This window comes from Geotrypetes seraphini, chromosome 8 (genome assembly GCF_902459505.1).
Source record: "Geotrypetes seraphini chromosome 8, aGeoSer1.1, whole genome shotgun sequence".
In the NCBI taxonomy this organism is placed as follows: Eukaryota; Metazoa; Chordata; class Amphibia; order Gymnophiona; family Dermophiidae; genus Geotrypetes; species Geotrypetes seraphini.
Window position 1 is genome coordinate 77586905 of NC_047091.1, and position 15304 is coordinate 77602208.

At 45.5% G+C, this 15304-nt stretch overlaps 1 protein-coding gene across 3 annotated transcripts in view; it reads left to right on the forward strand.

Moving 5' to 3' along the window:
- The window catches only part of NAA40 (N-alpha-acetyltransferase 40, NatD catalytic subunit), an 84173-nt gene that overhangs the window by 45186 nt on the left and 23683 nt on the right, over nt 1-15304 (forward strand). For all 3 annotated transcript variants that reach the window (XM_033953562.1, XM_033953561.1, XM_033953563.1), the window contains exon 4: nt 2229-2324. In XM_033953562.1, the coding sequence (XP_033809453.1) occupies nt 2229-2324 (96 nt within the window). The remainder of the gene's footprint in view (nt 1-2228; nt 2325-15304) is intronic.

The following is a 15304-nucleotide window of genomic DNA, read 5'->3' on the forward strand; positions in this document are numbered from 1 at the left end:
TTCTGGGTGTCCAGGGGCATTGTCCAATACCAACAAATTCCATTCCTTTATTGGCCAGGTATTGTCTTACTTCAGGCACAAAACACTGATGAAACCACTCTAGGAACTGAGCTCTGGTTGTCCAAGCCTTCTTATTGCTCATCCAGTAAACAGGCAGCTGAAACTTATCTTTTCCCTTCAAGGCTCGGGGGGTTTGTGGCTTTATAAATCAGTGTTGGCTTTATCATATGGCCTTCTGCATTTGCGCAAAGCAGCATGGTTAATCTATCTCTTGCAGCCTTGAAACCTGGTACTCGATTATCCTCTTTGCTAGTGAAAGTCCTCTGTGGCATTTTCTTCCAAAAGAGAGCAGTTTCACTGATATTGAATGCCTGCTCAGGTTCATATCCCTTCTCTTCAATAATTTCCTTCAAGGTAGTAGGGAACTCTCTAGCTGACTCTTGGTTTGCAGATGCTGCTTCTATTGTCACTCTCACATTACGCAGGCCATACCTGTGACGGAATTTATCAAACCACCCTTTACTGGCCAGAAAGTCGATGGATTGTGACATTCCACCTTCCCTGCTCTTCAAGTTATCATACAAAGACTTTGCCTTTCCTCTTATCATCACAGACTCTTAACGGGATTCTCTTTTTGTAGCAATCCTGCACCCACAGAAATGTTGCAGCTTCCGTAAGAGAGAGATTGGCATCTTGCACAACATGTAATGTCTTCGCACCTGCTGACGCAGCTGCTGCAACAGCTTCACGGATTTGTTTTTCATTCTTTTTTATGCAGTGGCGTACTTAGCATATGTTAGAGTAAACACTTTCAACACTGAATGTGAAGATGTCCAAAAATGTAAGACAGGAACAGCCAATGATCAGTGATCGATGTGCCAACGATCAGTGAAGATAAGTGGAATAATTCCTCTATTATTTAATTTTCGTTGGCACATTACAGCACAGCATAAGACCTTATCATATAATGAAGGTTTTTTGCCAGTGAGGTGAACGCTCGATCACTGAAACGAATGAGGTCCGTTTCTTGGTCCCGAAATCGTCCTGCAAACATTCTATCATCTATTTCAGACGTCTGGAGGCAATTCCCCTTAGAAAGAAAGATACGCAGACAGAGTTCTAAAGGGATAGCCTGTTTTATTATCAGCCTGTATTCATTATATATCAGCAGTGGTATTAGCAGATGACGTACAGACCATATCTGGTGACAGGATACATAGGCTTCAAAGAAGTAATCACAAAGGAGCAGGATATGTACTTCATTGTTTAAAGCTAAAAGGTGTAAAAAGCTTCCTTTATCTATCTCAACCGGTACATAGCAGTGGGGGGTCGAGCCTTCATTGTCTGAGAGCTAACTTCGTTAACATAAATTAAATGACCTCTTCCCAAACCATTAAGAGAGTAAACACAAACATTCTACATTTGATTACTTCCAGCATGGACAGAGACAGAAAACTTATCCATTAAAATGTGTCCTTTCAACCACCTCTTGGGGTAAGGCTAGATTGTAAGGAAAAAAAATGCTTGTTTATCTATTGGTTGCAGACTCGGCCACTTTGTTATGGAATTGGAGGAATAAACTCTATGCCTTGATGTTGTGGGAGTCATGCTGTTCATTACCATCCAGAAATGCAAGAGAAATTTTTGGTGATATGGTAATCTTATCTGCAGTCCATAACCCAAAAGGCACTTAGTCAAGTTTTAAATAGGATTCACATAGGGTGGCACCTTTAGATTTTCAGGATACTGGGGGAGCGTGGGCTGATATTAAGATGACCTGAGGTCATAAGTGTCCAGACTGCTGGCTATGATTGTTGTTTTCAGATGTATGCTCCTTGTGGGTTTGCTGTGTGTATGTGGGGAGGCTAGGTTCTGATTGGGGTTTTTCCTATTGAAGTTCTGGTGTGTGTTTTGGTTAATTGCAAAACAGTTGTACTGTGGTATGATTGTTAAATATTTTGTCATTTCAGTAATAAAGATTTTTAAGTAAACTAAAATAGCTGCAAAGCTGAGGAGACAATGGGATAACTAGCTGCCACTGAAGCCTTCAGTTTGCATGCTTGTACTTTTTCTTCTCACTCACATTGCTGTGGGAATGACTTGTGGCTGAGGCAGTTTTTTCAAGCTATAATAAAGCTTTAATAAGAATCTAAGTGTGCCCTAAGCTTATGAATGGATAATGCTGTTTTTAACATGTAAACTTGTTTGTGTTGTGGTCTCCATTACAGGCTAAATATATCAATTGAGTGCAAGAAGGTTTCCAGCTTGGACCAAGCAACAGTGGACTGGGCTTTTGAACTAACTAAAACTAATATGGAAACCTTGTAAGTACCTATAGCTAGGGTAGGCATATGTTGTAGCTGGAGCAGGAGGAGTCATGTCAATTTTATTAGACCTGTGGTAGTAGGTGCCTAAATGACATCCATGGGGTGGAAGAAGGCAACACAGTATAAGGATAAAACAGGTTATTTAATTTAAAAAAATATATATATATATATTTTTAAAAATCCCAACATAAGAATGACAGGTCACAGTAGAAGTGGTGTATGACAAAACCCAACACGGTCCATGTTTTGGCAAATATCTTCCTCAGTAGTCCTTAGGAAACAAGACATCAGAAATTATACAACCTGGGTGATGCCAAGGACTGTAACAACTACAGAATGATTGCATTAATTCCACACACCAGCAAAATATTGCTGCAAATAATACAACAAAGGATACAATCATACGTTGAACAAGAACTACCCGAAGTTCAGGCTTGTATCGGAAAAGGTCGAGGAACAAGAGACATTATTGCCAATGTTTGATGGATATTGGAGAAGAGCAAAGAATACCAAAAGCCTCTATACTTTTGCTTTGACTACAGCAAAGCTTTTGACTGTGAGGATCACGATAAATTATGGAGAACTCTAATGCAAATGGGAATACCCAAACATAACTCAGCTGATAGTCTCTACAATAATCAAGAAGCTGCAGTGAGAACTGAATATGGCAATGCTGATTAGTTTCTAGTAAAACATGGTGTCAGGTAAGAATGCATCTTGTCACAAGTTTCAAGTTGCTTAATCAAATTTCTAGGCGGTGAACAATGTAAAAAATTCCATAAAAACAAATTAAAATTAGAAGTACTAAACAAGACATAAATAATAAAACACATAACAAAACATGAACTAACTTCACACAGATGGGGAAGAAGGGCTAGAACTACAATCTTTGAGGAAAAAAGCACAGTAAAAGGGGAAAAACAATAGGTAAGGGTAAAAAGCTATAAAGTTTGTCCAAAAGCAGCCTAGAACAAGAATGTTTTTAATTTTGATTTAAATTGATTTACTATGGATTCAATGCGTAAATGATTAGGCAGCGAATTCCAAAGAGAAGGCGCAGTGACAGCTAAATTATTGGATCTCAACGTGTTGATTGATTTTAGTGATGGTACGACAAGGAGATTCTGTGACGAGCGAAGCGATTTAGGAGGACTGTAAGGAATTAAGAGTCTATCAATGAACTCTGATTGATTGTTTGACCTGTTCAACCTTTACGGCAAAGCCATCTTCAGAAAAGCAAATTTGGAAGAAGAGAGCATTGGTTTTAAAGTTGGTGGCTGAAATATAAACAATCTGCACTATGTAATCAGGGGTGTCCAACCTTTTGGTTTCCATGGGCTGCATTGGCCGAAAAAAATGTTTCTGGGGCTGCGCAAATGCTGCAGCAAGACAAAGGAGGGAGCCAGCAAGATGGTAAACACCCAGGGGCAGCAGAGTAAAACACTGCATCGCCCTCGACAAGGGCCACACAAAATACTTCACTGGGCCGCATGCAGCCCTCAGGCCGCAGGTTGGACACCCCTGAACAATGCTCATCACCAGCATCAAAGAAGACATGTTGGGCCATATTCTGTAAACAGCATCCTGATTGTAGGTGGTGGTAGGCGTCCTGCTGTCTAACCAGCCAATCGAGATGCATGTGTTCTAAAAAAAAAAAAAACAACAACCCACCACATCCCCGGCAGGAGGGATGCCCACTCTCTCCTGCCGGCACCACCCCTGCCCCCCCCCCCTGGATTTTTAAAAGTAAGACCAGCCAGGGGGATGCTTACTCCTTCTGGCCAGCAGACCCACCTCTTCAGAATGGCGGGGCTTCCCCTTCCCGATGCATCCTGGGATGGACCAGGGAGGGGTCTATGGCCCTGATAGGCTCAGGTGCCTAAGGCCCCTCCCATAGGAGGAACTTTAGGTACCTGGGCCTACCAGTCTTAGGCCTCCTTCCCAGTGCATTCTGGGATGCACTGGGAGTGGCCTAAGACAAGTTTCAAGTTTATTTCAATTTTCAAGTTTATTTAAAATTTCTTATACTGACTAATCAAACCTTCTAGGCAATGTACAAAAATGTTAAAATCATTTATTGGCTAAAATATAGTTTAAAAAGATAAAACATACCAGGACTAATGACTACTTTTCAGAGACATATAAAAACATTGACAGACGGGAACAAAAGGGAAAAAAGGGCTAGAACTACAATAAATAAAGAGAAAGAAAATATGTAAAGAAAAAAACGATAGGAAGGGAAAGCTGATAATAAAATCCTTCTAGATACTAGGTCGTCCTTAAAAGGACAATTAGGTTTCAAAAGCATCAAGGGATCTGGCCAATTGGAATCTTACATAGAAACATAGAAAGATGACGGCAGATAAGGGCTATAGCCCATCAAGTCTGCCCACACTATTTACCCACCCTCTTAAGTCTACTGACCCCCTAAAGTATAATTGTAATTATACTGTCACTCTACTGACCCGCTCATTCAAGTCCTAGTGACCCTATCCCTTAGCATGACCTCGTAGGGATCCCACATAGGTATCCCATTTGTTCTTGAAGTCTAGGACGCTGCGTGCCTCGACCACCTGCACTGGAAGCTTGTTCCAATGCTCAATCACTCTCCGTGAAGAAGTACTTCCTGGCGTCTCCACGAAACTTCCCTCCCTTGAGTTTGAGCGGATGTCCTCTTGTAGTCGAGGGTCCCTTGAGAAGAAAGATATCATCTTCCATCTCGATCCGTCCCGTGATGTACTTAAATGTCTCAATCATGTCTCCCCTCTCCCTACGCTCTTCGAGAGTGTAGAGCTGCAATTTGCTCAGTCTTTCTTCGTAAGGGAGACCCTTTAGCCCCGAGACCATCCTGGTGGCCATCCGCTGAACCGATTCAATTCTGAGCACATCCTTACGGTAATGTGGCCTCCAGAATTGCACACAGTATTCCAGATGAGGTCTCACCATGGCTCTGTACAATGGCATCATGACTTCAGGTTTCCTGTTGACGAAGCTTCTCTTGATACAACCTATCATCTGCCGTGCTTTAGATGAAGCCTTCTCCACTTGAGTGGCTGCTTTCATGTCAGCACTGATGATTACTCCTAAGTCTCGTTCTGCCGTAGTCCTGGTTAAAGTTTCTCCATTCAGGGTGTAAGTTCTGCAAGGATTTCCGTTACCGAGATGCATGACCTTACATTTCTTGGCGTTGAAGCCCAGCTGCCAGTTCAAGGACCAACTTTCTAAAGTATGCAGGTCTTGCTCCATAGCATCCTGTAGATTATAGCCGTTTACTATATTGCATAGTTTGGCGTCATCAGCGAATAAGGTTACTTTGCCTTGAAGCCCTTGAGTCAGATCCCCAATGAATATGTTGAAGAGGAGTGGGCCCAGGACTGAATCCTGTGGCACTCCGCTAGTCACCTCCGACATTTTAGAGAGGGTACCGTTAACCACCACCCTCTGAAGTCTGCCACTAAGCCAATCTTTAACCCATGCAGTTAGAGTCTCTCCTAATCCCATCGATTTCATCTTGTTCAGCAGCCTGCGGTGTGGGACGCTGTCAAACGCTTTGCTGAAGTCCAGGTACACGACGTCCAAGGACTCTCCTGAGTCCAGTCTTCTTGTTACCCAGTCAAAGAAGCTGATTAGATTGGACTGGCATGACCTACCCTTGGTGAATCCATGTTGGCTGGGATCCCGGAGATCTTCCTCGTTCAGGATCGTATCTAATTTATACTTAATTAGTGTTTCCATGAGTTTACACACTATTGAGGTGAGGCTTACCGGTCTATAGTTCGCAGCCTCAGCCTTGCAACCCTTTTTATGTAGAGGAACGACGTTGGCTGTTTTCCAGTCTAACGGAACTTTCCCCGTACTTAGTGAGAGATTGAAGAGCACTGCCAACGGTTCCGCCAGAACATCTCTCAATTCTCTGAGCACTCTTGGGTGTAAATTGCCCAGTCCCATGGCCTTGTTTACCTTTAGCCTTGCCAGTTCGTTGTAGACGTCCCCAGGTGTGAACACAAAATTCTGAAACGGGTCATCCACGTCTTGTTTTATCATCAACTGTGGTCCGTGTCCCGGTGCTTCGCAGGTGAAGACTGAGCAGAAATATTCATTTAGTAGTTCTGCTTTTTCTGAATCCGCCATCGCGTAGTTTCCGTCCGGTTGTCTAAGGCGTACTATACCGTCTGTGTTCCTTTTCCTATCGCTGATATACCTAAAGAAGGATTTGTCCCCTTTTTTAATGTTTTTTGCCAGAGTTTCTTCCACTCGAAGTTTGGCCTCCCTAACTGCTGTTTCAACCGCTGCAGATCTGGTCTTATATTCTACTTTAGTTTCTCTTCTCTGCGTACGTTTGTAGGAAAGAAATGCTTTTTTCTTCTCCTTAATGAGGTGCGAGATCTCTTCAGTGAACCATTGGGGTTTGTTGTTTCTTTGTCGTTTATCTACTGATTTTATGTAGCGATTAGTTGCTTCGTGTATGGATGATTTCAGGTACGTCCACATAGTTTCCACATTGCCGGTCTCTGCTTGGTCCTGCAGCGTCTGATGAACGAAATCTCCCATGCGTGCGAAGTTGGTGCCCCAGAATTTGAGCACCTTTGTTTTTGTAATTGATTTAGGGGACCCTTTCCCAAGGTTAAACCATACCATGTTATGGTCGCTGGAGGCTAGCGTATCTCCTACCGAGACCTCTGAGATGCTTTCCCCGTTGGTGAGTACCAGGTCTAGGATCGCCTGGGCCCTAGTGGGCTCCTTTACCATCTGTCTGAGATGTACTCCTTTTATGGAGGTCAAAAGCCTCCTGCTGCTGCTGGTTGTTGCCGAAAATGTGTTCCAGTCTGCATCAGGCATGTTGAAGTCCCCTAGCAGTACAGTGTCGCCCCGTAGAGTTATATTCTCTATGTCTTCAATTAATTCTGCGTCCATGTCTTCCGGTTGTCTTGGAGGTCTGTATACCACACAAGATACAGGCATTTTTTGCCACCTCTTGCCAGGTTTACCCAGAGGGACTCCCCGGTATACTTGACATCAGTGATCCTGGTGGTTTTGATGTCCTCTTTAATGTATAGTGCTACCCCTCCACCTAACCTGCCCTCTCTGTCCTGACGAAGTAGATTGTACCCAGGTATAGCCATGTCCCACCCATGTGTGTCCGTGAACCAAGTCTCGGATATTGCCACCACGTCCAGGTTGGCATCCCTTATTTCAGTTTCCAGTTCTAGAATTTTATTGCCCAAACTGTGTGCATTAACATACATGGCCCTCCACACTTTGTGTTTGCTGAGTCCCTGTAAGGCTATTCCTGACTGAGTCTGTGTGGCTCCTAGAGAACTGTTTGCAAATTGGGTCCTTACTTCGGAAACAGAGTGTCGACTCGTCCCATCAGGATAGTTCCTTTCCACACCAGTATATGAGTAGGTCCCCTCCCCCAACTTACCTAGTTTAAAGCCCTGCGAAGCAGGCGGGCTAGTCGGTGTCCGAAGATGTTCTTACCTCTGCTGGTCAAATGGAGTCCGTCTGGTCCCTGTAGTCCCTGTAGCGCCTCTCTATGATCCAGGAATCCGAAGTTCATATCTCGACACCATCCTTGTAGCCATTCGTTCGTTCTCAGGATGCATTCATCTCTGGCTCTTCCCTTGCCTCTAACTGGGAGGATTGATGAGAAGACTACCTGCGCACTTGTCTGCTTCAGCCTCTCACCCAAGGCTCCGAAGTCTCTGGTGATGGTCTCCGGGGTGTTCCTGGCAGTGTCATTCGTACCTATATGGATAAGAAGCATAGGAAAATGGTCATGAGGTGTAAGTAGTTTACCCAGGCTGGTGGTGACGTCCCGTATTTTGGCTCCAGGCAGACAGCAAACCTCTCTTGAGTGTGCATCCGGTCTGCAGATTGGTCCCTCGGTGCCCCTCAGCATGGAGTCCCCAATGACTATAACTCTGCGCTTCTTCCCAGAATACACTGGGAAGGAAACCTAAGACTTCAGTTGGCCCAGGTCTCTAAAGCTCCTCCTATGGTAGGAGCCATAGGCTTCTGGGCCAATCAGGGCTTTAGGCCCCTCCCCAGTGCATCCCAGTATGCACCAGGAAGGGGAAGGCCTGCCATTCTGAAGAGGTGGGCCTACCGGCCAGAGGGGAGTAGGCATCATCTGGTCGGCCTTGTTTTTAAAGGTATGGGGGAAGAGTCCGGGTGGGCTTTGGGGAATGGGAGTTCGGGGGGGGGGGGAGGGGTGCCAGCAGGAGAAATTGAGCATCTCTCTTACCGGGATTGTTTTGCTGTTTATGGCAGGAGGGAGTGGGCATCCCTCCTGCCGCAGACAATGTGTGGAGTTCTGGCTTCACTGCCATTCAGCTGATTGCGGCAGGGAGATTCCTTTGCCGCAATCAGCTGAGCGGCAGCGCGTTTCTCTAAACGACATCTGTGACATGGACACCAGTTAGAGAATTGGGGTGGTTAGGCAGGGGTAAGCATCTAGATGCGATTTTATATAGGACGTCCGTGTGCAATTCTCAAAAGCTGCTTAGGCAGCTGCTGAAACAGGGCGTCCTATACAGAATCAGGCCTGCTGTGTCTGCTGAGAAAAGTCAATGCCAAAAGTTATAACATGGGATTAGAACTGAGCATAAAGAAGATGAAGACCATGAACATGGAAACTGATGAAGATTTTGAACTTGAAGGCGATAGATTCAATTGTAATATTGTGTACTTGATGGAAGATGAAAAATGAATAAAGAATTGGAAAAAAAAAAGTTGTTAAGGATTTCAGTCTCCTGCGCTCTTTTGTAAACAAAGAAGCAATTAGCAGGAAAGAAATACTCCACAGAATAGCATTTGGTCGCTCTTTAATGAAGACTTTCAAACGTATTTAGAGGCAAGGAAATAAGGCTCCAAATGAAGATCAGACTTATGCACACATTCATTTTCTCAATGGTCAGTTACAGATGCGAAAGTTGGACACTATGGAAACAAGACAGAAAGAAAATTGACTCATTTGAGCTTTGGTGCTGGAGAAGAATTTTATACGTGCCGTGGACTACCAGAAGAACTTATATTTAAACTACTGCTCTTAATTTGCTTTATAGTCCCTGTATTTAAACTGCTGCACAGTCGTGTATGTCCAAACATTTAAATCTACTGTATAATCTTGTATGTCCAATTACACTCCATTGTGAATGTTTACTTGTAGACCGTTCTGAGCTACTGGGAGGACAGGATAAAAATCTAAATAAATAAATAATAAATTAATTCTGTAGAAATCAAACCAGCTATGTTACTCGAAGCCCAAATGATGAAGTTACAACTGTCATATCTTGGATACACCATCAGAAGAGAAAGATCATTGGAGTAGGACATCATGTTTGGGAAGATCGAAGGTACCAGGTGAAAAAGGCGATCTGCAATCAGATGGCTGAACACGTTAAAAACAACCGTGGGGATGACGCTTGAGGACTATTGGACTAGCACAAAACCGATTTCTTTTTAGATCTGTAATTCATCAAGTCGCTAAGACTCAAAACATGAGTTGATGAGTTGATCTAACACAACATATGTTTGGGTTGTATAATTTCTGATGTGTTGTTTCCTAAGGACTCCTGAAGAAGGCATCATCTGCTGAAATACGGACAATGTAGGATCCTGTTATACACCGCTTCTACTGTGACCTATCATTCTTATGTTGTAATTTTTAAAAATATTTTTAATTTTTTAATACATTTTTTATTAACCTGTTTTATAATTTGTTTCATACTTCTCTGTCATCCTTATACTTTGTTGCCTTCTTCCAATATGTTTTTGCTTTGGACATTTTTGTATGGAAGTTTTACCCCTTTGCTCCTTTTCTTGACATCCATGGAGTACCCTGAGTATAGAATGTGATATTCTATGCCTTAAAGAACCTTGACAAACATGAAGAGTGGCAATTTAAGCCTGGATCTCATGCATAGTTGAAAGGAGGCCTGCAACATTACTATGAAAATGATAAACTGATGGGGTTGAGGGTTTGTATTGAGAAGGACTGGTTGGGTCTCTCTTCTTCTGCCTAAATCATTCACTGTACATATCTAAGCAGGTTCATTTTTGATCTGTATCTAATATAATAAAATGCTAGCCGCGCATGCGCACTAAAAAAAACGTGTTCCCTGATCTGTCCCGAAAACACGAGTGCGCATGCGCACGTTTTACGTCATCACCTACTCTCCACCTCGCGCCACCTATTCATCACCTGCTCTCCACCGATCACTGTTCCTCCTGCACCATGCCACGCCAGGCATGTCCGCAGCCGGCCTCGAGCTCCTGGGGGCCGGCGGCGCTGTGCTGAGGTCCCGCCTCCCGCTTCCGCACTATACGGCACCGCCAGACCCGGCCCTACACTGAGATCCGTGATCGGGTTGCCATGGAAACCCCGCCGCAGCCGATCCGTGATCGGGTTGCCATGGAAACCCCGCCGCAGCCTCGCAGCTAGGTAGGGGGACAACAATCGCGCTTATGTTCAAGCCGCCGCCACGACTCCCCTCTCGAACCGCACCAGGATCGAGAGAGGAGCTGCGGCGGGGGCTTGAGCATAAGCGCCATTGTTGTTCCCCTACCTAGCCGCGAGGCTGCGGCGGCCTTCCTCACCCGGCTCACATTGAATCCAAGTAAATAACTGGGGCTGCCTAAAGAAACAAAGTTTCACGGTGCTTGGCCCGTAAAACAATTCCTGCCGTTGCCAAAATTTGACCCACCGTTCCTTCCCTTCCTCCATCAGGAACAGTTTACCTCCGCCTATGTTAAAAGGAGTTGCTTTGAAATTGGAGCCCTGCCCCCACCGTAACACATTCCCTCTGCCGCGGTCCCATATGTCAGAGAAGGGGCGGGACCAAGGCAGAGTGGAACGTGCTACAGCAGTGGCAGGCCTCCGATTTCGACGCGGCTCCTTTTAACATTGGTGGATTCACTGCACCTGATGGAGGGAGGGAAGGAAAGGTGGTTGGACGCTGTTGAGCCCCTCTTTAGCCTTAGACCCTCTCCTAACTGCTCCCTCCTGTCTCAGACCACTGGAGCACCTGATGGAGGGAGGGAAGGAAAGGTGGTTGTGTGCTGTTGAGCCCCTTTTTGCCCTCAGACCCTCTCCTAACTGCTCCCTCCTGTCTCAGACCACTGGGGGGAGGTGCCTGTCTTCAGCTGCAGGGATGGAGGGAGGGAAGAAGAAACAAGGGGCCCTGGCAAGCGAGTTATCAAAAGCCAACCATAGCCTGGGACCCCTACATGATATGAATAATGACCAGACAACAAAAGGTAAGAAAAATAATTTTATTTTCTGTTTTGTGATTACAATATGTCAGATTTGAAATGTGTCTTGAGGGAGGCTTCCGCCGCGGCTTTGGACAGAGGGGTACCATTTTCGTGGGAGCCGGCCTTCGGAGAGGCTTGGGACACGGGGACGGATGCGGGAGGGGCTGCCGCTGCGAAGGGCTTTGGTGGGGGAGCCAGCCAGACCACAAGTGTGGGGACGTTGTAAGCGCGGATTGGTCAAGGAGCCGCCGATGCTGAAGCTTTGAAATTGCTCTCCCACCGTCACTCCCTCCCGCCCCGGCTCTGCCTCTGCCCCTGCCCAGCTTCAAAAGCAGGAGACATCTAGCACCCGTTAATCTAACGGGCTTAAACACTAGTCTATCTATAATTTATAATTAGTAAATGGCGGAAATGAGGGCAGGAGAGAGAGAATCTTAGTTCATTTCACTAAGATTCAGGGTGTTATCATCGACAATAAGTTAAACTATCATCACCAGATAAGTGCTGTAGTCAAAAATTGCTTTCTCAAACTACGAATGATCCGATCATTAGCCAATTTTCTAGATCAGTCGTCCCTCAATATCTTAATTCATTCACTTGTAATCTCAAAACTTGATTATTGTAACTCCCTGTACATTGCAATATTTCAAAAAGAAATCAAACGTTTCCAACTAATCCAAAATACCGCTATTAAAATTATCACCAGTATTTGAGGTGTATGTTGGGGGAAATGCCTTTTATTTCATAAGGCCTGCATGGTGGTCCATAAATATATTATCCCAGGACAAGCAGGCAGGTATTCTCACATATGGGTGATGTCATCGATGGAGCCCGGATGCGGACGCCTCACAAGCAGACTTGCTTGAAGAAACTTGAAGTTTCGAGTCGCCCGCACCGCGCATGCGCGAGTGCCTTCCCGCCCAGCACAGGGCGCTTCTCCTCAGTTCTCAGTTTTCCGCAGAGCCGAGAAGTCCATCTTTGACTCTCTGCGTTTAACTTCGGTCCTTTGTGCCTTCTCTCAACCGCGGTTTGTGGGTTTTTTCCTCACGAATCGCTGTTTTTAGTTTATTTCTTTTATTTTTATTTTAAAAAAAAAAATTTCTTCTTCCGTTCGTTTTCCGGGACAGGCCGCTCAGCCGCAGCCTGAGGGCTTCGATTTTGCGGCGGCTATTTTTCCTTCTATGTCCCGGCCTGCCACGGGCTTCAAGAGATGCAGCAAGTGTCAGCACGCGATCTCTCTTATGGACCCTCACGGACGCTGCCTCAAGTGCCTTGGGCCGAAACATCATCCTAGGTCGTGCCTGCCTTGCCAAACACTTCAGCCTTATGCTTTCAAGCGTCGTCGTATTTTGGTGGACAAGCTCTTCGAGATGGACTCTTCTACTGATCCCTCAACTTCGAAGGCGTCTTCGGCCTCGACTCCCACCGAGGCTCCTTCTGCGCCTACTGCTTCCACCTCGAGCCTCATCAGACCTTCGTTGTTTGCAGCGGCTCTTGCTTCGACGTCATCTGCTGTATCTTCCCCTGTTTCTTCAGGTCAGATAGCTCAGCAGTCAGTTCCGCCGGTGGTGATTAAAGTGTCTAAGACTCCCAGGTCAAAGCACATTCACACTACCTCGAAGGAACCTCCAGCCAAAGCAGGTGGTCCGGTTTCAGACGCGGATTCATCCTTTCCGGCTTCTTTCCAGACCATGTTAGAGAAGCAGCTTATTCAGTTCCTTACTAACATGGGACCCAAACTGCTTCCCCTTATCCAGCCTGGGCATTCAGCATCACAGTCCCGTGAGGTCGAGCCACTTCCTTTGCCCCAGTCTGAACTTACACACTCTTTGCAGGGAGCAGAGTCTCTCTGAGTGTCTGGTCTGGCATCCAAGCACGTAAAGCAAGGAGCAGATTCTTTGCGAGTGCCTCGACGGGAATCCTCACACTCTATACAAGGAGCAGAATCTTTGGGAGTGCATCGAGGTTCCTCCACCAAGCCTCTGGTGCTTCGATCCACAGCCTCTAGTCCTATTCATCCAATGGCATAAGCTGCTCTCGTCTCCGAGGCGAAGTCTCCTTGATCCTCGAGATCCGGTTCCAGACACAGTACTCACCGACATTCGAGGCCTTCTTCGAGGCATCATTCCAGGCATAGTTCTTCTCAAGACAGACCATCTTCCTCTAAGCCTTAATCTACTCCAACCTCGACCAGACCACCGACACCTTGTTCGAGGTCTCCGATGCCGGACCTCGAGGATATTCTGGTTTCGATTGCCTCGTCCAGATCACCAGGTTCCTTTGATGCCGAAGCTTCATCTTCGACTCAGGCTGCCTCGACGTCCTCGAGTCCTTTTTGAGGCAAAGCATTGGCAGATCAGCTATCTTTCACGTCTTTCCTTCGTCAGATGGCTGTGGACTTGAATCTTCAATTGGATGCTGGCTCAAAATACACTAAGGAGTATCTAGAAGTCATGCATCTTCCTCAACCTCTGGCAGTGTCTCTTAAGCTTCCACTTCATAAGCTTTTGAAACAGACTTTTGGTCGATGCATGGAAACACCTTTTTCCATACCAGCTGTTCCAGGCAAATTGGACTCTAGGTATAAAACTGTGCATCGCAAAGGATTTGACAATAGTCGGTTATCTCATCAATCCCTCCTAGTTGAGTCCTCCTTAAAGAGGTCCCACCTTCCAAGGTTTATGCCACCGTTCCTCCTGGAAGAGAAGGGAAAACTATGGACAAATTCAGATGTCACATCTAACAAAATGCTATGATGTCCTCTAAAGTCCTCAATTATAATTTTCAATTCATCACTTATTTCTTTATTGCCGAAGTTCTTGCATTATCTGGATACTCAAATGCACTTTGAATTTCAAGAGGTTATTGCTTCTTTGTCTTAATACCGGTTGCATCTCCTCCAGTCATCTTACGATGCGTTTGAGTTGTCTGCTCAAGCAGCTGTTTGCTCTGTGGATATGCGTTGTCTTGCCTGGCTTCGTACCATTGACATGGACCCTAATCTGCAAGACCGCTTAGCTAACATTCCTTGTGAAAGCAATGACCTCTTTGATGAATCTATCGAGGCAGCCACCAAGAAACTGTCTGACCATGAAAAACCTTTTGCTTCAATTGTCAGACCTAAGCCAAAGTCAGCTCCTGCCAAGCCTGCACGCCCTACTCTTATTTATCAACGGCGTTATGCTCCAAAGCCGGCTCCTTACACTCGCCCTCCTCTTAAGAAACAGCAACCTCAGAAGCAGCAAAAACGCCAACCTTCTGCTGCACCTAAGGCTTCTCAGCCTTTTTGACTGTTTAAAACAGAGCATAACCTCCACCGTTCTGACTCTGTCTCATTTTCCCCCTATAGAAGGTCATCTCCATTATTTTTACGACCAATGGACGTCAATCACCTCTGACCTCTGGGTGCTTACCATCCTCAGAGAAGGATACTCTCTTCATTGCACTCAGATTCCACCAGAGCTTCCTCCAAGAGAGTATCCTTCCAATCCATCCCAGACGGCCCTTCTTCAGGAACTCAAGCTCTGCTTCGTCTCCATGCCATCGAACCAGTTCCCTTGGAGCAGCAAAATAGGGGGTTTTACTCCCGTTACTTCCTTGTTCCGAAGAAGACAGGCGATCTGCGACCCATTTTGGATCTCAGGGCTCTCAACAAATTTCTAGTCAAAGAAAAGTTTCGAATGTTGTCCCTGGCATCCCATAATTCCCTTCTCGAGCAG